Here is a 24,528-nt window from a genome sequence, read left to right on the forward strand (position 1 = left end):
AATGTATCTAAAGACTATTATATCTATCTCTACTCAGGAGAAAGATAAGGACCAAGAGAGTCCTAATGAAATAGTCTAGTAAGCTATTAATAACTGTCGGGGCTTGGATTTGTTTACTGTAAGCTAAAATAGCTAGACAGCTCGATTGGCTATATAACTTACGTGTGAATAACCGAGATACGGCCTCACTAGGAGTACGCAGCGTATGCTATTGCTTTCATACCTAGTTAGGGGCCATATCTAGATAAATTTCAGGATATGATACTAGCTAAAGGTGTGATTTATAGGGACAGTGAATGCCCTTGCCTTCTGATTGATAGAATTGCGAAAACAAATGCAAGTACATGTTACCTCGGAGCGCATTATTATCATTCGACCAGGCCTCGTGATCGAAAGTCGAAGGCGAGAGACCCGCTCAGGAAATTAATAATATGGATATATGTCAATTAAAAATCCTCAATTTAGCCACCTAAAACTGACGTACAAGAATACCTAATCCACCTTTAATCAACCAGTGATGAATTACCTCCATCCAAGATTACGCCAATCAACGCCCGCCATATGACAGCCATATAGATCCTAACTGCTGTAATCTACATGCTGGAATGGATAACCGTATTTAGTAAATACGTCGCATCCAACAGATTTGGCCGGATTCGGAATATGACTTGGTGGTATTTCGAGTGAGCACAGGCTGTCAGCGTCAGCTTGATATTCAGGTATATGATATCCAGAGGTGCCAAAAATATCGAAAGTGGAAAAGTAGGCTGGACCGCGGATTTTGAGAAGTTCAGGATCGGGATTCGGGTTACGGGTACGAAAGAACGAGCTGAAGATGTCATTCAGCATCTGGGAGTGACTGATATCTCTAGAGCCGTAATATGGGTCAACATTCTGGGTCTTCGAGTTTAAGGTACCCCAGACAGGCAAAACATCAGATGTATGGCATGTGGCGTTATAGTTGTCATTGGGAGAACAGACTTTCGGGACATCAACAGTAGTTTGAACATGTCCGTGCTGGATCTGGACGGTATAGACATGGGGAAGTGCTGTACGGGCACCGTGCTGGAGTAGATAGGCCTGAGGGCAGTGCCATTTTGAGTGGGTGAGAGCGTTGGCACCGGTGTTTCGGAGGCTATCGGGGTCGCTGGCGTTGATAGGGAAGGCGTCTGAGTTAATAAGAGACTCCGCCAGACTAGAAGGATAGACAGCATTGAAGAATATGTCAAGTACAATCTTGGTGTTACCCAGTAAAGGAATGTTAGGCACATAGCGATCCACGTAGAGGGCGGCTTCATTGGTCACTGTAGTCAACATAATAGGGACAGCGTTTGGGAGACGATTGGTCTCAAGCAAGGTATGAAATTGGTCATCAATAATGCCTGAGTCATGGTCATCGAAAATAGGCATGAGTGGTGAGCTGGAAACCTGGACTTTCTTGGTATGCAGATAGTTATCTGCAACAGCCTTGGCGATTTTATCTGATGCATGCATCAATTCGGTAGAATTGTCGAGATACCTAGCCGCAGGGACAGAACGCAGGCAGAACAGCATGTCAAGCTCATCAGCATCATCACATCCGACAGCTTTTGCAACCTCTGGGGTAATTATCTCTGTGTACATCTGGCGTGAATACCAGGGTATATCCAGGGCAGCTGACTGCACAACTGCACCGGAGAAAAGGCCACTGGCGGCACTTGAAGACAGCATTGCAATTACACTTTGGCCACCAGCAGACTGGCCAAAAATAGTAACCTGTGAAGGATCTCCACCAAATGTTGTTATATGCTGTTGAACCCATTTCAAAGCCAATATCTGGTCCCGAGTACCGTAGCTCCCAGTAGTGAGCTTCTTTGTTGCAAGCCAGCCCAGGGCACCGACACGGTAATTGACAGTGACAACGACAATACCATTCCGGCTAGCAAAGTTACCACCATCGTAGTCAATAATAGCCGTACTACCTTTAGTGAATCCACCCCCGTAGAAGTAAACCGCAACAGGTCTGTGTGTAACATTCTTCTCAAGCTGGGCTGGTAGCACGGGGGTATAAATATTCAGGTAAAGACAGTCCTCTGAGATTTGACTGTTTTCAAGAGTTCCAAAGCCTGACGGGGATTGAATACAGGAGGCTGGTAGATTCGTTGCGTCGATGTCCTTCTGTCCAGTATATGGTTGCGGAGGTGCGAACCGTAACTCATTGACCGGGGGGTTCGCAAATGGTATTCCCAAGAACCTAAATGATCGAGCATCACGATAACCGGTTATATTATAGTCATCAAACGATACAGAAAGCCGAGAAGACTTCACACGTTCCATGTGTATGTCTTTAGTAGGGGGAGCAGTGGAGGTGCAAATTGTCGGAAGTTTTCTATGGCAAGGTAGCGGGATGGCAGCCTTATCTTTTTGAGAATATGCTGTGCAGGCATGCCCAGAGCTCCCAGATGAACCTATCCACAGTGTAGAGTACGGCTGTAGATCCTGGATATGGACGAGATAGTCAAGTTCGTAACCCAATTCGGTGCGATTGAGTTCAGATGTATCCTGGAAAGGGTAGAGACGTTCTCCAATGGCACCGCATTTGGCCTGCGCCTCTGCGTTGCTCAGAGGCTCATAGGCCAGCACAGCTGCTGTTCCATTGTTCCAGGGGTCTAGGTAATTGTATTTCAAGGCCAGTAGTGTGCCTAGTGAGTCAATACTTGGAGGAGCCTTGGGCGCTTCGCTACGCGCAATAGCAAGTAAACAAAACAACGAAGTGACCGCAAAATATTGAAAGTACATATTCAAGGTCCTCCAAAGATAGTATTCTGGTAGAGTAAATGTAGAATTTAGGAAGGGAGTCAATGGTCTGCGATATTAAAGGCGGGTTTTAGGGGTTAGGATGATTGCTTGGCACCCCTAGGCTCGACAAGCCTGGCAGCCCTTTTTGCTCAAGTATGTTAAGCATTTCTATTTCTTGGAAAAGTACATCGGCAACACTAGAAACGAAGACGATTATGAGTGCATTCCCGGTTATATGGCAATATACCAGGGACTATATCTGTGTACTGGGCTAGATTAGAGTCACATGAAATCCTATCACCGACACTGGAGTGTTATATTGAATGCAATACATGGGGTCTATACTAAGTTACTAAGTTTGTGTAACTCTAAAGCAGACGATATTCTATCAATGAGAGCATTCCCATCCCCGTTATTAGTAGAGTTGTTTCACAAGCTTCGAGATTCTCTGAACGAAAGCGTGATATATTTCCATTGCAGACACGGTTCAAAGATACTGGAAAGCGATGTTTTGCGTGATTTTGTATGAAAGCAGTAAAGCAGTAAATTTCTGCATTGGGCATGACTACAATTACACAAGATAGATTAATGTAAAAAGGCGGCTTCATCTTTAGTATGTATCAGTAATGTAAGTATATATTGTATTTTACATGTTCTATATGACAGGTCCATTATATCCAGTAGTTTCCACATCACCAACTTGACTAGTACTGTGATTCAGCTGAATACCTAGTGATGTGTGCTAATATTGAGATCTACAGCAAGAGGTTTATGCTTTGGGTTTTCAAACTGGGCTCCACTGTTCATTAACGTATGGCTTTGTCAAGGAACTATGTAAATATTCCTAACAGTTGAGTTAACAATATTTGGTACTATTAAACCCCCTTTTCTATAGTTTTGCCGCTAGGATAGGTTATATTCTAACTTGTAATATACCCCACTTTATTGCATTGTATCTAAAAAGTAATTGTTACGTTATGGAAGGTGTGTCGTATATCTTTATGATATCAGACGCACCCTGTATGTGACAGATACAATAATCCACCTTCGACACTAGAAGAATCTCGGAGTTATTGATATGTACCGGGCTGAAATATCCACTGTATCACACAGGCTTCTATTGCTTTGGGGAAAAGATTTGCACGGTTTACTTATTCCATGTAGGTTGTATTCATCAGCTACGAATATTTTGTAGCCTCTGACAAAAAAAAAAAAATATGTCGAACATCTTGTCTTGAAATATTCCGCCGATTGGGGAATCTTGTAAGAAGAAGTTGGTATATCTAGCTGAAGCCTCCATCCCCACCACTCAAGATGCCAAAGTGCAGTTGTATTATTTTGTCCACTGGGACTCACGCTGGTTTTCATTTCTTTCTTACCACCTTCGCTTTACTACTGGCCCACCTCTTGCTGTTACCTTATGGCGGACTCAAAGTTTCCAATGTACATTGGACTACCTGATCCTCACCTTTTCAAACTTCCTCCCAACTCTCATCCCCTACCTACCAGTCCCGCATCGCGGTCCCAGCTATCGTGGGAAAGGCCTATCAACATAAGTCCGGCTCTGTTCTATCACACGCTCGATGTTAAACTACCTCTTCTTATCGCCACCCTCTACGCATTGACCGTCTGTACTCTCAATTATATCAATCGAAAGCGACAGAACCGTCCATGGCCCCTAACCCGTAGCCCACTATTTTATCAGTTTGTGCTCATCCATAACGTGGGCCTGGTGCTCTTCTCGGCATGGATTACCCTGGGGACTTATCAAATAATTAAATCGACCCTAATGGATCAACGAAACAACCCACCTCTTGCATCCGCTGTACACATACTTTGCAAGTTCGATCGGAAAGATGAATTGAGCTATTTTATGCAGAGCTCGGTATCAGAAGCACATTCACAGCTCGATCTAAATGATCATAGTTTGGAAATTCTCCACCCCGGAATGTTGAACTTTGATTCCTTATGGGACCGCGGTATTGATTATTACATGTGGATGTTCTATATGTCAAAATTCTATGAGATCGTCGATACAATGCTCCTCCTTATGAAAGGAAAGAAGAGTTCCTTCCTGCAAACTTATCATCATGCAGGTGTCATGTTATGCACATGGGCAGGTGTGAGATATATGTCTCCACCGGGTCTCGTCGGCCTTCTGTTGAACTCAGTGATTCATACAATCATGGTAAGTGCCAAGCAGCCACGAGCTCTCCCTCAAGCATTCGCTAAGGATTGTCTATAACCAGTATCTTTACTACACCCTTACCACACTCAAGGTTTCAATACCTGGCTTTCTCAAGCGTACCCTTACTGGGATGCAAATCGCCCAGTTCATCTTGGGCTCGATTTTGGCATGGTCGTACATCTTTATTTCGTACGATGCGTCCATCTGGCCTCCCTTGGCTTCATTACATAACAAACGCGAAGAAAACCGTGGAAACGCGAGTCGAACGAACATATCCTTTCATAAGGATAATTTCCAACTGATACCCTGTTTGGACAACAGCGGACAAGTGTTTGCATTGCTCTTGACCACACTCTATCTAATACCGTTGACTTTCCTCTTTGTTCGGTTTTTCGTCAGATCATACCTGTCAGGATCGAAGCGAAAGTTGGTAAGACATAAGTTACAGTAGGCCGTGATTGCGAGTTACGACGGTACCAAACATTCTTCCATGAGATGACCATAGGGTGTGGAGAGTCCAACTTGTTCCCTGTGTTCTATAAAGAAAAAAAAAAGACAGAATAAGTAAACGGGAGACTTTTTAGAAACCTCGTTTCCATCGTGTACAATATGAAACAGCTTTGTCAACAAATCAGGATTATTATGCTAATTAGCTATATAAACGCAGCATTTGATTGATATCTTTACTCCCTAAGTATCCATAGCTAATCCTCTCCCAATACAACCCCCAATAAACCTGGCGACGCAACTGAGCTTCTTAAAACAGCTTGTATGGGGCACATTCATGCAATAAGACACAACTTTGGCGGTCTGTGCAGTAATCATAGTCGGATCTTGTTGAGCGCCGCCAACTGTTCCTCATACACAGCGTAGATACGCTGGCATTTATTTACTTTTGTGTAAGTGAATAAAACCTGCAGAGCACCGATACCGATCGCAGCAGCGACAGGCAATCTGTTCCGGCTTGCGTAAGTGAGGTAAGAGATTGACACAACTTCGAGGGCCGTTACTGAGATATTCACATAGAACGCATAATAGTAGAGGTTACGCATCTTGACATCTCCGTGCGTAAAGCATCGTCTGAGTATAAGCGTCAGATGCGATGTGAAACCTGGCATCCCCGAGAACAGGACTATCACTATGTCAATGCATGCCCACATACATAGGTAGGGGGACAGTCACTTACCCCAGAACATGCCAATTTCGGACATGTTTCCTAGGTACCGCATTTCCTGTGCCCTCTCTACTGGTGCGTTCACAATGGAAAATACGAGGCCTTGAACTGCCAAGAGGACTCCCACATGATGAACCATATATACTCGGCGTAGACTCGTGTCGTAAATGAGGTCAAGGAGACTAACCGCAACCACGATATAACTGGCGAAGGTTGATGTCTCCCAGAGAGTCACGGACGAGTTGTGGTAATACGGATCCGTCCATTCCTTGCCACCTATCGTGACCTGCACAATGGAAGATGATACGCAGATCAACAGGATACCCTTTAGCACTACATTCACATGGTGGAAGCAAAACCGTTGTTGTTCCCGAGCAGTAAGCGCCCCGTACATCGGACCGTAAAAAGAGTGAAAAGCGCGAGAATCCAGCATGACGCGATTCAAAGCCGCACCGAACAGCAGAATAACCGAAAGAAAAATACCATCATAAGTGTTTATTCGAGTCCCGGCCAGACATTCTCGATTCAAGGTTCGATCCCCGGCATCATGCAAAAAGGCCTTGCAAGCCGAGTTATATAATCTTTCCATCAGTTACGTATGGCGTCCTCTTCGACGGGGTGAAATAACAAGGTGGGAAAAAAGTTCTTTGATAGATTGGGACAAGAAGAGGTTGTCAACGAAGGCATAGCTGGCAAAGCGTAACTTAAGTCTGAGCTAGCATCTTAAGTAATGTGAGGTATCGATATTCCCATAAATAATTGCGTTGATTCCCAACAAATACCATAAACGACTCTGCAACACGGCTAGGGCCTTGAATGTTTGCAATCATGCTGTGGATATCTCCTAAGTACAGGGTGCTATGTTCAACCATACAATTTTCGATAGATCTTTTTAATGGGCGATCTGGAGGCCTTTCGTATCCATTCTTGAATTCTTGACTTGATGACATATACGATAAGAACTACCCGAATCAGACCTGGATTTACCGCCAATTAGACCCTTTTAGGTTTAGGCCTAGATTACCAGGTGATACCAAATATCGTTCTTTCAATATGATGTATTGCTCTGCAAGGGATGTGCCAGACACCTACACTTTCCTTCTCCGACCTAGCCCTCCACCTCTTCTTTCTCTTTTTCCTGAAAAAGGGGCAACATGTAAAACACCAGACCTTAGCTAGCAATGTCTCTTTGAGTCTAGACTAACTGGAGCGACTGCCACTTATGAGGAAAACCACAGGCGACCATTTCAGTCCAAGTTCTGATTGCATCCAAATCTGTCCGACTGCACTTCCGGCAAAGATGAGTATTCGTATTTTTCATCACATCCGTCAGGATACCAATGATCCTTGATGCGATGAATGAGGGTGGTAAGAACTACAGCTGTCAGCATTGAGTGCGTAAAAAGTAATAAACGATTGATAACCCCACAGGAGAAGTAGAAAAAGCCACATGTGTATAGAATGGCCACGTATGCGGGAGCCATGAATCCAGTTTGTTCAATTGCTGCACACAGATCCCTCGACGATCCGAATGCTACGAAGCTAAGAATTACGATAACCTAGAAGCTGTCAGAAATAGATTCAAACACTCAAAGCAAGATAATATAATACCAGTGGGGTCACATAACGCAGATTGCTATGGACGTCTGTTGGAGCCTTGGCCGCCCAATGGGGCACAACCAGGATTTCCACAATCCTGAAAGCCGCCGCAACCACCATAGTATACCCCATGGTTTCGTGGACTTTCTTCACTAGTGTAGCCTCTTGTTGATGAGAGGTGAACAATAGCCCGAGGACCACAGTGATAAGTGCTGGTATAATATTTCTCTTGGTCTGATGTCCCTTTCTCGTACTAACCATGATGCTGGCTATTGCCCCACTAAACACCATTATTGTGTACGCGAAATGCTCTAACCGTGTAAGAAGAAAATGCCAGTCCTCGTCTGCGTGGTACCCGACTATCAAGACCACCACAAAAACTAAGCTGCACACAAGAAGGAGTACAGAATCATAGTAGTCGGGCGTCTGATTACTCTGACGCGGCCACAGCCCAGCAGCAGAAGAGAGCAGTAGGAGCCCTTCGCTCATTGCAAGAAGCAGGAGAATTGCATGTGAGAGAGTATTGTAGTAGTGATCGCGAATACCAACAGACTCCAGGGACCCAGCTGTTATATGGTACCAACCAAGAGTAAACAGTCCTATGGTTGCAAGACTGTAAGCATGGCCCAGGCGTTTCGCAACATATGCGGAGTGAATATTCTGCTTTTGATGAATATATAGTCCCAGTGATTGTCGTATAAACAGAAGAATAGTCAATCCGACTTGGGGGATTATATACGTGTGATATCCACTACCGCCATAGATCCAGAGCCCAACCAGCGATATTAGGACCGCTAGAACCTCCACAGCCGTGGCCCATTTCGATTGAACGATCTCCCAGACGTTAGCTATGCCGGTCTAAAAAAGCATTAGAGGATCTTATATCGCCGAGTAACTTACCCTAAGAGTAAAAGCTGAAGGTATCAGGAATGCAAAAGCCAGTACCTGCAAACCAATGGAAACCCCGGACAGAGCGGACTTTTAGCAGATACCCTGCGTTAGCGAATATCGAAAGCACTGATTGGAGAGTACTTGCCATAGTGAACAAGATCCTTTGTAAATTTTGGATCCGGGGAAGATGAGTGTGCAATCACTAAGATAAGCTTAGAGTATTAGCAATCGCACATGACCAGGAACCTCAAGGTCATACAACAGCTCAAAATGGGGAGAGACAAGGTCATGTTTTATCTTTCAGAAGACCTTTTTCTAGGCGCTTTGTGCGCTTTTCTGATATATCAGAGCTCACCTCTAATAATTACTAATACGCTTCATACATGGGCCAATAGTCCACTTTAAGGGCCCGAACATGATATTCATGTTTTGTTGTGGATCCACCTAATTACGGACTACTGATTGGTGGCATTGTTCTCAGCTTCTAAAATTGAATGTGATATACGGATGGTTCCACTTTGTTATGCTGAGCATTCATTTGGCATTCTCGACCGCCGATCTTCGTACGAGCGATCTGACTTTTCCGTTTCTGAGAGGATCGGCGTCTTCATCATGAAGCATATTCGAGACTCATTCCGGAATGCCGAGGGAATTCTATATATGCGGCCTTGCCTCAACTCCAAGCACAAAACACTCATGTCGTTGATCCTTTCTTTAGGATCAAATTTGGGCTCCAACAAACAGATTATTTGCTCTCATAAGGATGCCAAACTCCTGGCAAGGCCAGCACCTGGCCTGTCATCCAGTTATCGACGGCGTGCCGAACCTCTATGGATATCAGCCTTCTTTGGCAGCTGGAGTGTTCTTTTCAATCCTCTTCAGTATATTGATGATTTTACACGTTGTCCATTGTATTCGCAGAAAAACGTGGTGGTGTATGGTCTTCGCCATTGGCTGCTTAGGTGCGTGAACACATCCTGGCCATATCTCTTGAAACTCATTTCAATGTAGAGTTTAGTAGGGACTAATCTATCTATTGCCATATAGTGGAGATCCTGGGATGGGCTGCTAGAACATGGTCGGCAAAATGCCCATATACCAAATCTGCATTTCTTATGCAGCTGGCTACCCTGGTAATAGGTCAGTATAATTGTGATATGCCACAGAGTTCAGTCAGTGGCTTAGCTAACTAATATCCAGCCCCAACCTTTTTCTCAGCCGGAATTTACCTACTCCTGGGGTATATCATCCGAATCTTTGGACGGAAATCTTCCTTCTTCCGGTCATATTGCTACTTCTGGTTCTTTACTGTCTGCGATATCATTTCGCTCGCAGTCCAAGCCGTTGGGGGCGGCCTTGCTTCCGCTGCACTCAATGCTCACCGTGATATGAGCAATGGGACCCATATCATGATTGCCGGGATTGCATTTCAGATGGCCTCAACACTAGCCTTTGCCACCTGTATGGTAGACTGTGTCTTGAGAACCATCTATCCCCCACGAGGTAAGATTTCCAAAGGAGTTTTATTTCTGTTTGCTGCTATGGTTCTCAGTGTTCTATGTATCTGTACACGAAGTATATACCGGCTAGCTGAGCTATCCCAAGGATGGACGGGATATCTCATCACACATGAGAAATATTTTATCATATTGGATGCAGTAATGATGGCTATAGCAGTCGGGGTCTTTGTTATCTTCCATCCTAGTTTGATGGTATCTGCAGCTAATCCACCGATCGGAGGACGCTATTGGGGGCTGGTGCCGATCAATGTCAAATAAAAGAGAGTGCATATGATAAATCCAAAGATATATACTGGGAGTTTGGGGCTACTTTGTGATAATATAGGGAGTCGCTGCCAGGGGCTGGTGTCGATCAATACTGAATAATACCTGCTGCATACCTCGCTCGATGTACATCTAGGAAGCAAGGGGCTGCCTTGTACTGTGGATTTCCGCACACAAGCAGGAAAAAAAAAAAAACTCATCTAAATATAGTCTATTGAAGAGTGGCTGCAGCTTTCATTGCTGTTTTGCTCTCTGACATGAGTAGATGGTGTTAGAGGGGGGTGTGAAGATTTAAACTACACACGGCTTCGCAGAATGATAGTGGGCTATATGTACTATGTCACGTTCAAGTTGGTTGTTGTCACCAGGTGCAGCAATTTGAGAATTTGGGAATTCCAGACATTCTCAACATCGCCTGGGATCACATCTCAGTCATATTAGACAGTGGTCTAAACCCGCCCAAGGCATCCCTCTCTCATCTGTTAATGAAAATAGCTTGGATGAATGCGAAAAGCCACCTCAACCTGCCATCAAAAATCTCCGAGACGAGTTGAAATGTTTAGTGAAGTGGCACTTCGATCATGGGGCAGCCCATTCTTCGACGACAAAGCTGAGACCGCTAGACTAAGCCGATTACAGCTGTTAGTTATTGCTGGCATATACATTGGTAAATTTATCCATTGTCTCTATAAAGACTCTCCAATTGACAAAAAGCACAGGTGTTCTTCTGGCAAGCTCCGGGGATACGTTGGTTGTTGCCGTTTATAACTCTATCGGCTCGGATTTTCACGATCTCTCAAAAGGGGCATGGCTGCTTGTGTCGTATAGTCTAGGGTCTTGTATTTCCTCCCCTACGGTAAGTAGCTTCCGAACGACTCGTTTCATGCCTGTGTTCAGTGTTGATGCAAACCCCGTGGGCCAGTTCGGGACATTCGATGAACTTTACGGAAAGAAGACGACGCTGTTATGGACATATTTCCTCTTCGCTGCTGGGAATATCTTCTGGTTTGTCAAGTCACTGATACCAATTTCATGCTAAGGGTATACACTAGCTAATTTTCTTTCTATTTTCTTGTTATATGTTGTAGCGGAGCTAGTACTTCAATGCCTCAGCTAGTGGCAGCAAGAGTATTAGTTGGGCTTACCAGTGCGGGAATAATCTGCTCATCATCCTCCACTGTGACCGGTGCGAATTTCACAAAATTGGAAGGCCCTACTGTACTAATATTGGTAAGGGCTCATCCCATCCGATAAGGCTACTTGGCTTCGAAGTTACGCCGATGTGGCCAATACAATTGGGCGCAGTTTGGGAGCTGCAGTTGGGTTTCTATTCACAAAAACAATCGGATGGAGATGGTGAAGTACCTCGAAGTATTCTTCCAAAGCTATTGTTCGTTCTAACTGTTGCTAAATAATATAGGTGTTTCTATAGCAACGTGCCGTTGATTCTTCTCTGCGCCTTCATTGTCGTATACCAGATCCCACCTGATTCACCAAAGTCCTCGCAAAGAATGGACAAGAGTCTTCTTTCCGGAGTCCAGAACATTGATTGGGCTGGTATATTCAGTCTCGCAGTCACATTAGTGCAACTAATTCTCTTCATCCAGACTCTTCAACCGGGCCAAATCCAGCAAGCCCGTATGTTATACATAACAGGGGCTGGGTCTATTTTCTCCATATCAATCTTTGTTTGGATAGAGACATCCTGGGCGTCCCATCCAATACTCCCTCTTGGCTCGATGAAAAAGGCGTTTGGGGGATACTGTCTTTCACAATTCTTAATATTGTCCGGCCGGACCGGGGTGAGTAAATCTCTTTCCTAGTAACGTATCAATTTGTGGCTGATGATAACATCTACGAGTAGCTCCTCACCAGCGTAGTTCCTTATTTCACTCGAGCTAACATTGGTGGTGACATAACAACACTCCTAGCAGGTGGCATGTTACTTGTCGGCCTACCCGTTGGAGGGATTCTGGCAAATCACCTAGTCAGACAGTGAGTCGCCGCCTCGCATCCTGGATGTTCACGTGCCGCTTACAGCTCTTATCTCGATTAAGGACACGCCGTTATAAGCGCTTAGAGCTCATCGCAATCGTTCTACTCGTGCTAACCTACCTCGTCGTCTTCCTGCGGTGGCGGGAGGGTATACAAATCTGGGAGATCCTGTTTCTGTTCCCCTCAGGCTTAGCAGCGGGAATGTTCCTTACTACTCAGTTCATTGGCATGACTACGGAGCTAACAGAGAATAACTTGATGCAATGCACCGGCACGTACTACTTATTCCAACAACTAGGTAGAATTCTAGGCCCTGCCATAGGTTTCGCTTTGATCCAAGGAAATTTTCAGGCGAGATTAAACTGGAAGCTACGGGGTCGACCTAATACCTCAGAGGTACGTTTACTTCAATTTTAAGCTATGTTAGAAGCCTAAAGAGTTACTAGCTAGTCCGTGATATCCTCAACGATGACAAATTCGCCCGTACATTGCCAGTCCCAATGCAGGGTGTTGTCCGTGAATGCTACTTGTATGGGTTTCAATTTGCTGCACGTAAGTGTCATCATTACCCCTTGGTGATCAGGGACCTTAACATTGTAGCGCAGTGTTTTCAATATTTAGTACTATTGCGGCACTGCCTATTGTTGTACTGGTAAGAGAGGCTCATTTAGACTAAGGGACGTGGCCCATGAGGAGAATTTATCTCTTATCTGTGTTTTGTTTTCTGCGATACGATACACTTACTAAATTTACACCCGAATTTGAAAATCTTTGGACACATCAATGAGAAAGTAAGACCTACTTCCCCATAGTTTTCCCGATCAACTGACCATGCATATCAACTGTGTACTAGAACATCTGTGGATAGAGAAATCGACATATCGCACCTAGGGAAGTGGCTGAGTAGCAATACATATCCGATATTTTCTGACTGCTATAGTTATAGAACTAAATCGCCAGCTGGTATGCTCGATACAGGGCCTTCAACTGTAGGTGGTTTTACCTTCGTCCTTTGTATATTGGGAGCGTGTCTCCTTTCTTTATATTTTGAATCAATCAACGTTCAGTATGGTTTTCCACAGAGCCCGGGCTAATCTGAAGTCAGGAGAATGGGTGTTCGACAGACAGAAGGACTCGAGTCGCTGCGCGACCAGATCAAAAATCTGACATTGCTGTTAAAACAACCGTTAGAGCCATCCCATTCTCTGAAGCCAAAAGATCTGGGGTACCCATGGGAAATGGGAACCCCTGATCCACATATCCGTATCGATGATGGTCTAGATCCATGTTACTTTCTCCCTCTGGACCTTTGCTCTTCCCCAAAGGTATATATCACTATCGGATATTTTAGCCAAGACTAAATGGTCATTGCAGACATTCTTGAAGCTTCTTCAGTACAAGTTCCAACACAAGCACCTTCCGGGATTAGAACTTGGTAAGAAACGCTCATCTGGAGCTTTGGAGCTGGGATGGAAGGACCAAGCTTGACAGTGACACTTGGTCTATCCATATTACATCAGGACGAGGGCTTAAGGTCTCTTTCGTGATGAGTACCTATTCGGGATTCGATCACCACGAATGTATTCGCTGTGGAGAGAAGCAACTTGAAAGCGTAAAGTGCCAGACATATACTTCCTAGTAAGCTATCACAAGCCTTGGCACAGCATAATGGAGCTAACTAGAGCCTATATAGCTCCCTCTGTCTACTGTAGTTCCGCTGGGTAGAGCCTGGTGATATTCCTTATGAGACTATAGACGTGGACGCCATACCCTTCGCAGGAGAGGCTCTACCGGCTCCCATTTCCGGGAAATCTTCGCAGCAGCAAAAGCAAAGTAATCCTATGCAGCCAGAGAAGCCAAATGGAGACGAGTCATCTATAGAGAGAGTGTGTCACCGGCTTACCATGAAATGGGAGCCTCTGGTAAACATCACCCACCGATATCTTTACTGTCGCTGCATCATGCGCAGGGGCACACCGTCGTCATTTACACCAGGAATCACGATTCCCGTCGAGGACATGTGTCCTAGGCACAATAACGAGGGAATAGTACGTGCTGACTATGGTGATCAAGATTATCATCAAGGTCCGTACTTTAAATAATTTGGAGGCTACAACACGTTCCGTGCAATAGTATTATTATTCTTTCCGGGAGTATATTTCAAGATTCTTGGCCAACAATCCTTCATAGCCGATGATGAGCGGGAAAGTGCGGTCCACGATTTAGACACCGCTATGTATCGACTTGGAAGCACCCTTACAGATGCTATTGATAGATATAGGGTCGAGGTATATCGCGCCGCACAAGCAGCAGGCGTCGAGCTTCCTGACTACGTCCTCAACATCCTGAGAGAGCAGAAAGAAAAGCAATCAGAAAACGAACTGGTTGAAATGGCTAGGAACATGGATACGAGATGTGGAGGATATTCAGCGTGGTCGGTGGTCAGGGGAACCACATTGGGCGGTCCAGTGATCACTGCCTAATTCTTAAGCCAGAGATCAAACACCTTGGGATAATGTGGGCTTAAAGCCGTGATCTGTGGCTCACACGGAATCATGGTGTATGAAACAATGATACATTGAGATTAATCCATTTCGGCCACTTTGACTAATTATGGAACCTGTTGATGATCAATACGTCAACAGACTGTTGTAGGCAACTTGGACGTTGTCGATTTCTATCTTGAGTACGGATTATTTGATATTATTTCCGGGTTCGGGTTCGGATTCGGTTTTTTAGGCAGTTACCGGCTGCCTCTATTTAATCAATTCTGTCGCGGAGTTCTGCAGTAGACACACCCTAATATGGTGCTTGGTACGAGTACGAGGGTTTGATCGACATGAGTGGATCTCGCTTCGATATTGAATCAACTCTATTGGTTAATGGAGTTACTTGCAACTTTCCCTACTCTGCAACGACAAGAATATACGCCATGGCATATGCAATACAACAACTATCATTGGCGCAGATTCTGCTCCTTAGTCTAGTGAACTATGACGATCGCAAACGCTACAAGACCCTAATCATGAAAGGAGGGCCCGACGCGGAGCAACAGAGGAAAATCTGGGGCATTGTTGATATTGAGGATGCCTATTCCTGCACCAGTCATTGAGTTAGCAGACTCAAAGATAGGCTTTAGGTACGAGTACGAATTGCGAAGAGATCCACAATTGCGTATGATAAATAATGGTGTCAGCCAATGATACCAGGTCTTAGCTTACCTGACACAAAATCCCCGGCGACATTTTCTAAGTTTCACATAAGGAGCATAGCTTGCTTGTGTCATGCAAAATGCTGTCTGTGCTTCCATCGGACTTTATAAATATCTTTCTGCCGTACGATAAATTGGCAGACCATTGTATTCTCTGAGCCGATTAATCTTATACTAGCCTTCCTATACCTACGCAAACGAAATCTCGAGCATGAAACTCTCCATCCTCTCTACTACACTGACATTGGCTCTGGCATCTGCCAACCCTCACTATGGGCAATGGAAGCCCGCTGGAGCAAACGACTGTACGGTGAAGGTGGCCGAACTCTTGTTTGCATAGTTACTGATATGTTTCAGTTCGAGGTCCTTGTCCCATGATGAACACTTTAGCAAACCATGGCTTCCTTCCCCACGACGGTAGAAACATCACACGAAACACTATCATCGAAGGGCTGTCAGCGGCCCTCAACTTCAATGCCTCACTCGCGAGCCTGATGTTTGACATGGCTATTGTTGTCAACCCAGAGCCCAACGCTACGTTCTTTACTCTGTAGGACATCGCATAGGCCCCCATCAGTTTGCCGGAACAAGCCAATCCTGACACATATACAGTGATCAACTCAACAAACACAACCTGTTAGAACATGACGCAAGTTTGAGGTCAGTTCGCATATCCTTCTATATTCGTTCTATCAAACCTTTCCAAGCCATTGCACCAAAGTACCAAGAGCTAATCCCCATAAGTCGTACCGACGCCTACTTCGGCAACAACCACGTCTTCAACGAGACAATCTTCGAAGAAACAAAGAAGTACTGGACCGAACCCACCCTGGATGCCAACATGTTAGCCAACAGCAAGTTGGCTCGCCAGATCAGCTCTAAAGCATATAATCCCACCTATACATTCACGTCGTCGATGGAACAATTCAGTCTCGGCGAAGTTGCTGCTCCCATTATCGCGTTCGGTGATATTCAAAACGGAAAGGTCAACAGAACTCTGGTAGAATATTTCTTCGGTAAGTCCATTATGCTAGTATCATCTATCGTCTCTCTAATATTAATCTTAGAAAATGAACGTCTTCCGACTGAACTGGGATGGTCCCGGCGAGAGGAGGTTGTTGGTCTGATGGACATCATGGGAGTGACCCAGATGATTGGAAATGCTACCAACCTTATCACTCCTTCTAAGGAATCTCGTGCCGCTAGACGCCGAGACTTGCATTCTGGTCTTGGGCTTTAGAGGTGATCATTCCTACCTTGAGACAAAGGATGGCAATTCAATGTATATAGGTCTGCCTGTTGGAGGATTTGCAATACATAGATGGGTAAATCCAGTACACATCATCCTTCACTCTCGATGGAAAAGTGGCAGCTGAGTGGTATATTATTACATTAGCGATATACCTTGCACCTTATGCACTGTATAATTATGCGTATGTGTACCTATCCTGCCTTATACCTACCCTAAGTAAGTTGTGACACCCGAGCAATGTCACGGGTTTCGCAGTATGGAATCCGCGTCGTAGTAGCACTGGAGTGGGCTTCATTCAGCTGCCTATTCTACGAGCGTTCTTTGGATTTAGCGTAGGTAGAATTGCCTCCAGTTATTGGCACAGTTTTTCAACTTTTCACGCTTCTATTGTCAGAGATTGGCGGATATCAAACACTAATAATCTAGCCAATTCTTAGTAATTTTGAATTCTGATTGAAGTTTCATAATCAACACTATTAAAAATAGAGGAGAATTCACTTTTCAAATAGATTAAGTATAGTTTAGAAACTTATAACTTGATATTCAAATTATTAATTTCCATTGCTAATATAGGCTCTTTGAGTTATTCTTCTTCTTGGGTGAGCTATACGGAGTAGATATTTTAAAATTGGCCATTTTCCGACAGTGGTCGCGCGAAAGTAAAAAAAAAAAAAAGCGCTAAGGACTGAACTGAAGGCAATTTTGCATTTTACGCTAAATCTCACATCTAAATCGCGATCCTAATACCACGATTAAACTAACCGATCCAAATACCGATGTCAATAACCATACTGCCGAAAGACCCTTTTCCAGAAGTACATCTTTCTGAATAAACCTCAGAAGCCACCATATCTTCATACAAAGACATACTTTCTGAAAAACTTCAATCACAAAGCACACTGCCCAATTAACTCCTCAAAAAACTGCATAATCCTAGACCCAAAGATGTCTATGGTCAGATTATCAGAATTCCCCCCAGAAGTTGTCCTAGAGATATACAAGAATCTGGAGATTCCCAAAGATCGATTGAATTTTGTATGCTGTTCGCGACTCTTTTTATGACTTGTGTCTGCCGTTGCTCTATCAAAATTTACGCGCTGGTGGCAAGAATCTTGCTCCAATTGCTCGGGTGGTCCGTACCCTGGTTGAAAAGCCGTCTCTTGCGGCACGAGTTCGCACTTTACATCTTTTTGATTGGAAGAGGTATATTGGATTTGATTGTCCGGAATTTGATAAGGCGCTCAATGCATTCAAAGAGGAGTGTGCTATGAAGAAGGAACAGGAGGTGACCAGCCAGGAGGAGGCCAACGTAGGTGATGGGAACGAGGATGTTGGGGATGAGGATGGCGATGTTGGCGGTGATATGATGGTGGTGATAATGCCTCAGATGACGGCAGTATCTCCTTGAAAACATTCGACTATGGTCCGCTTCGTGAACAGGCAAAGCTTGTGACCCATTCTGAGGATGCGACAGACTACTGGATGGATGAAATTACCATGCGAGATGCCGATGGATGGGTTGCATTGCTGCTAACTCTTCTACCTAATCTTCAGCGACTTCAGATAGAATTCCCCTGTGGGTCATTGTGGGTTCGCTGGGTGCTGAAATGGGCAATAGCCGGACGTCTCGATTCTATTCCGGCTTTCAAGTCACTCTCTGAAGTTTATGTTGACTGGGACAGAGAAGACGTGCAAGCTTGTTGCAGGAACATAATCCCTTTCTTTCTGCTGCCCTCAATGCGCCGGTTTTATGCAAGTAAGTTTTTTGGTGAGCTTGCAATGTTTGACGACAGCTGGCCGAACGAGGATAATTTAACTGAGGTTGCTCGGTTTTCTCCTGTTACACATATTGAGATTGATGAGAGGGATGAGCAATGGGGCATGTGCAAGGTGGTGGGTATTTGCAAGAACCTCCAATCCTTCAAATACAATCACAGTGGTTGCGCCGGTTTTGATCCAAGTGGTTTTTATAAGGAGCTTTTCCCATTCAAAGAGACACTTGAGACGATATGGCTTGATATTAAGGAAAGCTCTCGTGAAAACTGCACGGAGGACTCACATAATTGCAACAATCCATTCCTTTCCTTCAAGGATTTTACATCTTTAAGAACGCTCCATCTCCGAATGGAGAACTTGCCAGGGCTGAACACCCAATCTGGAGATAATCATGCTAGCATGTCATTTGCTGAAGCCCTTCCATCCTCACTTGAGACTTTACAAATCGCCGATGTTGGAAGCATGGTTAATCTTCAGGTACTTGTCCAGGAATTACAGGATCATGTTGAATATGGCATGGATTCTACACCAGCATTGAAAGAGATCGCCATTGAACCTTTGCGGCATTTACCGCAAATGCCAGAATTGCTTGTGAAACTGAACAGGGCCTGCACAAAGGTAAATATCAATTTCCATATGTGTATTTTTCATGATGGAAGGGTCCAGTGGGGTGCTGAAGGATTCGCACCGCGGTTTTTGTGAGATGCTCTATTCTCTACTTATAAAATTAATGCGTGATGAATGGAATGAATGGAATGAAGGATTCGTGATATAGATTCAGCAGACCTATAAGTATACGAGTTGACTTATTCGATGGGGTTAGATCAGCAGATGAAAAGCACAATGTTATAACTTATTAGTTCTCCTGGTAGTTACTATCTCAACTTGTTCATTATACTCAGATTGAATGAACTCGGGAGTCCGGTTAGAACCAACTTAGTAACTAGAATTGACCTCCACATTGTAGAAATTAATTATACGAAAACAATCAAGTGCATACCCCTAAATCCTTCATATACTTCTCCGCAAACTCCTCAAATGTAGTCAACCGCCCCTTGACCATACCCGTCGTCTTCTCAACCAACTCCCCAGTCCCAGGCCCGAAATACCCAACTTCCTCAAAGAACCTCATCATAGCCACAGTTCTACCCCCTTGATCGCTCTTCATGAAACCAGCATACACATCGTCCGGAACCCGCACATACCGAACCACCTTCCCCGATGCCGCTGAGATGATCTCCACGATTTCAGAAAAGCTATACAGCCCCGTCGCAGCATAAAGCGTAACGCCTCTCACACCCTCCCCATCCCTCAACAGAGCAGCAACATACGTCCCAGAGTCATTCACCGTATCAATAAGTGGGACCTTCGTGTCCGGGTCCAGCACACCCGCGACACTGTATGTCCCATCCGGACCCAACCGCGGCGCCATCATAGTAGTCAAATTCTGCATGAACATCCCCGGCGCAAACAAAGATACTTTAATCGGTAGCGTATGCAGATAGGTCTCCGCTTCGGCCTTAGAGTCAAAGACGTCCATGGCGCGACCATTCCAGAGCTTCGATGCGTGCACTGCCGTGCTGAAAATGATATGCCTGGCACCTGCCGCCACAGCTGCGTCGCCGACGTTCTTGGTCTGTCTGTATTCGCGGCTTTTGAGCTCCGCGTCATAGATGGTGTTGGTGATTAGGATCACGGTGTGCGCTTGTGCTAGAGCTCTGGGGAGAGAGGCTGGGTCATCTATGTCAGCTTGGACTGTTTCAATGCCTTGGTTGGCGATCTCCTTTGCTGCATTTTTGGTTACGTCGCGTGTGATTGCGCGGAGGGAGTATTGTTCTAATAGGGTTGGATCGTGGTGGACTGTTTCGAGGATCGAGCGGCCTTGTTGGCCTGTTGCTCCGAAGATGACGAGTTTGGACATGGTTTGTTAGGGAAATTGGAGTTCTGTATTGCTATTGCTTGACGTATATTTTGGAGATATATATATTGCTTTTTTTTTATATTTTGTTTACTGGGCAAGTGTGATGTAATGTCCGGCCGGTCTCCTAGATCTCGGATATAATGCTGTTAGTTCTGATTTAAGTCCGGACTTGGGGTCGGGCATAGTGTCGATGACCGAATTGAGACTTTATTCTCCTCTTTTTTCTCTCGTTTTCTTTTTAATTGTATATTTACATAGTTGAGATGGCCTTAGATGTGTAGTCTAGCACTGCTTTGGCATTGTTTTGGGTGTGGAGGCATTGTAGGAACTAGAAACTGTTTAACGTCGAATCAAGCCGAGGGTTATTATACTTTAGTTAACCACCAGGAATTAAATTAGCCTCTTATGTCAATACAACACCATACCTCCAAAGTCTGAAATAGAATAAAAAAAATTAAACAACAGGAAGAGATAGAAACAGGTTCCCCTAGTATCGATTACATTTAAAATCTTGATACAAGACATGAGAAGGCGAGAGGTATCGATGGCGAATCGCTTTACCAATACTGTAAACACGCAGTTCCTTTGAGAACACTACTATTTTCATCTGTAAGAGGGCCGTTGTTCTTGATCACCATGGTGGACATCCTGCCTAGAGCACAAGAGCTGTGAGATCTTTAGTGATGTACAATATCACCCAGCCATCTTGAATTTTTTTTTATTAATTTTCTTTTACCATGCATGTCACCAACTACCACGGCTCTTTGAGTAACATCAGACATAGTGAAGACAAGCAAAGGCTGCTTTAGTAGATCTTTACATAAAATGGCAGACTACAACTGTTGGAGACATTGAGCGAATCATACCGACAAAAATTGCTTTATGAGCGCATATACTCTTTTCTTAGTAGACATGTCCCCACGCCTGAACAACCTAGGCATGTCATCTGAACAATCCCTGCTAATTCAACCAATATGTATTTGAGTTTTGGCCGAGTGTAGAATTGCTTAGCGAGAAGCCTTGGACACTCCAGCCCTAAACCTTACGTGACTTTTCTATAAAAAGGCCGGCGTGGGGAGATCGGTATGATCTATTTAGGGATAGATGTTGGTGGTGGCTGTTCGTATAATGCCAACCCAAAATGACTACCACTAAAGAATAACTAGCTTGAAGGGGATCATATCTAAGATACCAAACACGAGGTCTAGAACGAAGCTTAGATAATGAGATAGTTTCACTCGGTATGTTCTCTTCTATGGGTGCCGACCACACCAGATCAATGCTTAACTGCTATGTAAATACGTAAGAGTCATCCAGAAATCTCGCAAAATCAATTGGCATACTAAAGCAAGTAGCGGTTAAGATTGCTAGTGCTCAAATCATTGAGGGATATAGGGGATATTAGGCTAGTAGACGAAATCTATCCTAAAGTATATGTTGGTTGGCTGCCAAGAACTGGATACGGGCTGAAGGCGTTCCTATTACTGATGAAGAGACACGACAGGTGACGGATGCTGTGCAAGCCGAGGTGAGAAAATGCCCTGAGTCTTGGGGTGTATGCAATGATGGTGTAGGACATGGCCGTCCTCTCTCTGGGGCCCGCCTGTCTCTTGTTTCCTTTCTCGTTTTGTGCGTCCATGTTTAGACAACAGTCAGTCAGGCCTGAACAGGATATGATTATGATGGCATTTCTTATTTTCTCGAATAGTGGGTGAAGGTTTGAAGGGGAATATGGCAGTGCTGATGCCGGTTTAGGTGTTTAGGGAGCCTGTTAGCTAGGTATCTAACTGTCCATGTGGAAGCGAGGGTGAGGTACTCCACACGCGATCCTAGCAATCAGGTGATCATTTCTGATAGACTATGCAGTCCGATGGTGATTATATTCCATGACAATTCATCGTTAATCAAAAAGTACAGCAAGTGAGACATTGCGGGGGATACGAGGACTAGGCTGGTTGTGGCGTGGTGGCCGTTCGATGTGTCATCGGAATCTGTATCCATCACTGCTCGAGGTGAACTCAGTATACAATGCTTCACGTGGCTCAACGTCACAGTTCCATTTGTATGCCCTCCCTTGGAAGCTAATCTTCTCAACCAGATTTATGATTACTCTTTTCCGTTCTCAAGGTCTATCGCTGTCAAATTTAGGATTATCAGTGTCATGATGCAGCCATAGCACCGTGACTACTCTATCGAGGCCAGTCTTAATCCCATGCCGAGCCAGTCTTCAACATCCATTAAGAATAATCTATGCCTTAGCCATCAACTTGACAGGCTTACCCCGGATCAGATGATGTACTGCGCCCCACATAATTCTAATGTAAGACAGCAACACCTTAGTATATCGGCAAATCAGTCACTGAAAAGATAGAGAGACCCACCTGTTCACCACTAGTCTTCCATTTAGATGGTTCGTATATGGAACGCCTAAAAAACATGGTCTTACTATAGTATATTCGCCGAACTGGAAACATAGCCCTACCGATACGAACTCCGTCGGTAACCTTTTCCAGGTGGAGATCTCGAAGAGCTTCTGCATTTAGCGGCTTCTGAGATACGTCATACTACTATTTCGCTTTACAAAATATGCTTGACTGCAGGTCCTAGTGATGAATTTCTCGGCTCCTATACAGCCTCTAGAACCTAAACTCCAGTTCCGATGTCTTCCAATTGGAACACGCCAACTTCACAGAGAGAGGTTGTCTCAGCCTGAGAGACAAAGCCAATCAAACATATTCCCATTACGAGGGCTGCTAAGCTGACTATAGACACAGGAATAGGCCTTCATCATGGAGGGCCTGAGAATGGTATAGCCGGAAGCTGCAAGAGCCGTATACACCGATCATGATCCAGCAACATCCTGATACACGGCGAAGGGAAAGATATAAATTCAACCTTTTGTCCGCCGTTGTCATTATCCTTCATCATCACATCGATCACAAGAATCCCATCCCAAACCCAGCCTTCAACTATCAGAATTCTCTCATCTGGCTACTTTGAACCATCCATTTCCCAACTCCCTATCAAAATGAAGACCACATTCGCCGTCATCATCTCCGTCCTCACGGCCTCTGTCTCTGCCGTTCCTCTTGAGGCCCGTCAGTCCAACCAAGTCACCTTGGCCCTCTCTAACGACCAGAGCGGTGCCTACGCCGGCGTTGCCTTCCCCGCTGATGGAACCGACAAGAGCATCAAAGCCCTCTACGGCGGCACCTCCGTGGGAGCGAGCGGCTCTGTTCTCGCTTCTTCTGCCCAGCTGGCACAGTTCCCTCAGACAATCCACTGCGTCATCAAGAACAACGGTGCAGTCATCGCGAATCTCGATGCTCAGCATACCTTTGCCGATTTAGACGGAAACCCGGCTGCCGCTACTCCTGTCAACCTGGACCACGGTATTGTCAACTGCAGCGCTTGATGGGATTCTGACAACTCCATCCATCTTCATCATGGATTATGACCGTTAGAGTAATGAGTGTAATGAAGGGGTTTTATGATTTGTGAATACGTCGAGCTTAATGATTGATTTGAATGTCTGAAGGCGGATTTAACGTGGAAGAGTTCGGTTTCTGGTAGTCAAAGAGCAAGACAATATATGTACACACTAATAGAAACCCAATTTTACTGCTGAGCCTTCTTCCTAAAGATTATTTTATTAGGATAACGTAGTTGCTAATACGTAAATTCACGTAGTACTGGCCTCTAGCGGCAGAATTATACCGGTCTATGTCGGGTGGTCGAGCGACCAAGGACTAAACATAATAGTTAGTCTTTTTGAAAATCTTCGCCACCCCGTATACCCTTGCCCAAGGACCTCTACAGGAATACACCTTCTGGTCTTGATACCTATCCTGCTCTCCCACACCCCCATAATACAATCCGTCCGCAGATAGGAAAACTAGACCGGAGTCTTGACACTCGCCCGTACATAATTTTCACAAATCTCCACTTCTCCGGCGTTA

General features: G+C 44.8%; 10 protein-coding genes across 10 annotated transcripts; 6 read left to right on the forward strand and 4 right to left on the reverse strand.

The window, feature by feature from the left end:
* Window positions 1-579: 579 nt before the first annotated feature.
* Window positions 580-2,778, reverse strand: BDV27DRAFT_168806 (Carboxylesterase family-domain-containing protein; the record flags this gene model as incomplete). The annotated part of the gene is made up of 1 exon (XM_032074869.1): window positions 580-2,778. The coding sequence occupies one exon, from the start codon at window positions 2,776-2,778 to the stop codon at window positions 580-582; it is 2,199 nt and encodes a 732-aa protein (XP_031922169.1).
* Window positions 2,779-4,219: 1,441 nt separating this feature from the next.
* Window positions 4,220-5,417, forward strand: BDV27DRAFT_168807 (elongation of very long chain fatty acids protein; the record flags this gene model as incomplete). Its single annotated transcript, XM_032074870.1, has 2 exons — window positions 4,220-4,966; window positions 5,028-5,417. The coding sequence occupies 2 exons, from the start codon at window positions 4,220-4,222 to the stop codon at window positions 5,415-5,417; spliced, it is 1,137 nt and encodes a 378-aa protein (XP_031922170.1).
* Window positions 5,418-5,787: 370 nt separating this feature from the next.
* On the reverse strand, window positions 5,788-6,573 carry BDV27DRAFT_162961 (uncharacterized protein; the record flags this gene model as incomplete). Its single annotated transcript, XM_032073475.1, has 2 exons — window positions 5,788-6,098; window positions 6,153-6,573. The coding sequence occupies 2 exons, from the start codon at window positions 6,571-6,573 to the stop codon at window positions 5,788-5,790; spliced, it is 732 nt and encodes a 243-aa protein (XP_031922171.1).
* A 1,148-nt stretch (window positions 6,574-7,721) lies between these two features.
* BDV27DRAFT_168814 (uncharacterized protein) lies at window positions 7,722-8,778 on the reverse strand (the record flags this gene model as incomplete). Its single annotated transcript, XM_032074871.1, has 3 exons — window positions 7,722-8,573; window positions 8,640-8,717; window positions 8,758-8,778. 3 exons carry the CDS (start codon window positions 8,776-8,778, stop codon window positions 7,722-7,724), a joined length of 951 nt encoding a protein of 316 aa, XP_031922172.1.
* A 452-nt stretch (window positions 8,779-9,230) lies between these two features.
* On the forward strand, window positions 9,231-10,408 carry BDV27DRAFT_168815 (RTA1 domain-containing protein; the record flags this gene model as incomplete). Its single annotated transcript, XM_032074872.1, has 3 exons — window positions 9,231-9,592; window positions 9,678-9,797; window positions 9,849-10,408. The coding sequence occupies exons 1-3, from the start codon at window positions 9,394-9,396 to the stop codon at window positions 10,406-10,408; spliced, it is 879 nt and encodes a 292-aa protein (XP_031922173.1). The 5' UTR covers window positions 9,231-9,393.
* Window positions 10,409-10,969: 561 nt separating this feature from the next.
* On the forward strand, window positions 10,970-13,085 carry BDV27DRAFT_149877 (major facilitator superfamily domain-containing protein; the record flags this gene model as incomplete). Its single annotated transcript, XM_032071135.1, has 10 exons — window positions 10,970-11,081; window positions 11,134-11,270; window positions 11,337-11,419; window positions 11,503-11,600; window positions 11,650-11,770; window positions 11,835-12,216; window positions 12,279-12,409; window positions 12,472-12,805; window positions 12,856-12,961; window positions 13,015-13,085. 10 exons carry the CDS (start codon window positions 10,970-10,972, stop codon window positions 13,083-13,085), a joined length of 1,575 nt encoding a protein of 524 aa, XP_031922174.1.
* A 2,912-nt stretch (window positions 13,086-15,997) lies between these two features.
* Window positions 15,998-16,860, forward strand: BDV27DRAFT_149878 (uncharacterized protein; the record flags this gene model as incomplete). The annotated part of the gene is made up of 3 exons (XM_032071136.1): window positions 15,998-16,170; window positions 16,365-16,636; window positions 16,688-16,860. 3 exons carry the CDS (start codon window positions 15,998-16,000, stop codon window positions 16,858-16,860), a joined length of 618 nt encoding a protein of 205 aa, XP_031922175.1.
* Window positions 16,861-17,817: 957 nt separating this feature from the next.
* Window positions 17,818-19,350, forward strand: BDV27DRAFT_162965 (uncharacterized protein; the record flags this gene model as incomplete). Its single annotated transcript, XM_032073476.1, has 3 exons — window positions 17,818-17,907; window positions 17,981-18,230; window positions 18,260-19,350. 3 exons carry the CDS (start codon window positions 17,818-17,820, stop codon window positions 19,348-19,350), a joined length of 1,431 nt encoding a protein of 476 aa, XP_031922176.1.
* A 286-nt stretch (window positions 19,351-19,636) lies between these two features.
* BDV27DRAFT_168821 (NmrA/HSCARG family protein) lies at window positions 19,637-20,617 on the reverse strand (the record flags this gene model as incomplete). Its single annotated transcript, XM_032074873.1, has 1 exon — window positions 19,637-20,617. Exon 1 carries the CDS (start codon window positions 20,567-20,569, stop codon window positions 19,637-19,639), a length of 933 nt encoding a protein of 310 aa, XP_031922177.1. The 5' UTR covers window positions 20,570-20,617.
* Window positions 20,618-23,597: 2,980 nt separating this feature from the next.
* On the forward strand, window positions 23,598-24,197 carry BDV27DRAFT_149881 (uncharacterized protein; the record flags this gene model as incomplete). Its single annotated transcript, XM_032071137.1, has 2 exons — window positions 23,598-23,961; window positions 24,178-24,197. 2 exons carry the CDS (start codon window positions 23,598-23,600, stop codon window positions 24,195-24,197), a joined length of 384 nt encoding a protein of 127 aa, XP_031922178.1.
* Between the last annotated feature and the right edge of the window lie 331 nt (window positions 24,198-24,528).

The sequence above is a fragment of the Aspergillus caelatus genome (genome assembly GCF_009193585.1).
Source record: "Aspergillus caelatus strain CBS 763.97 unplaced genomic scaffold BDV27scaffold_285, whole genome shotgun sequence".
NCBI classification, from domain to species: Eukaryota; Fungi; Ascomycota; class Eurotiomycetes; order Eurotiales; family Aspergillaceae; genus Aspergillus; species Aspergillus caelatus.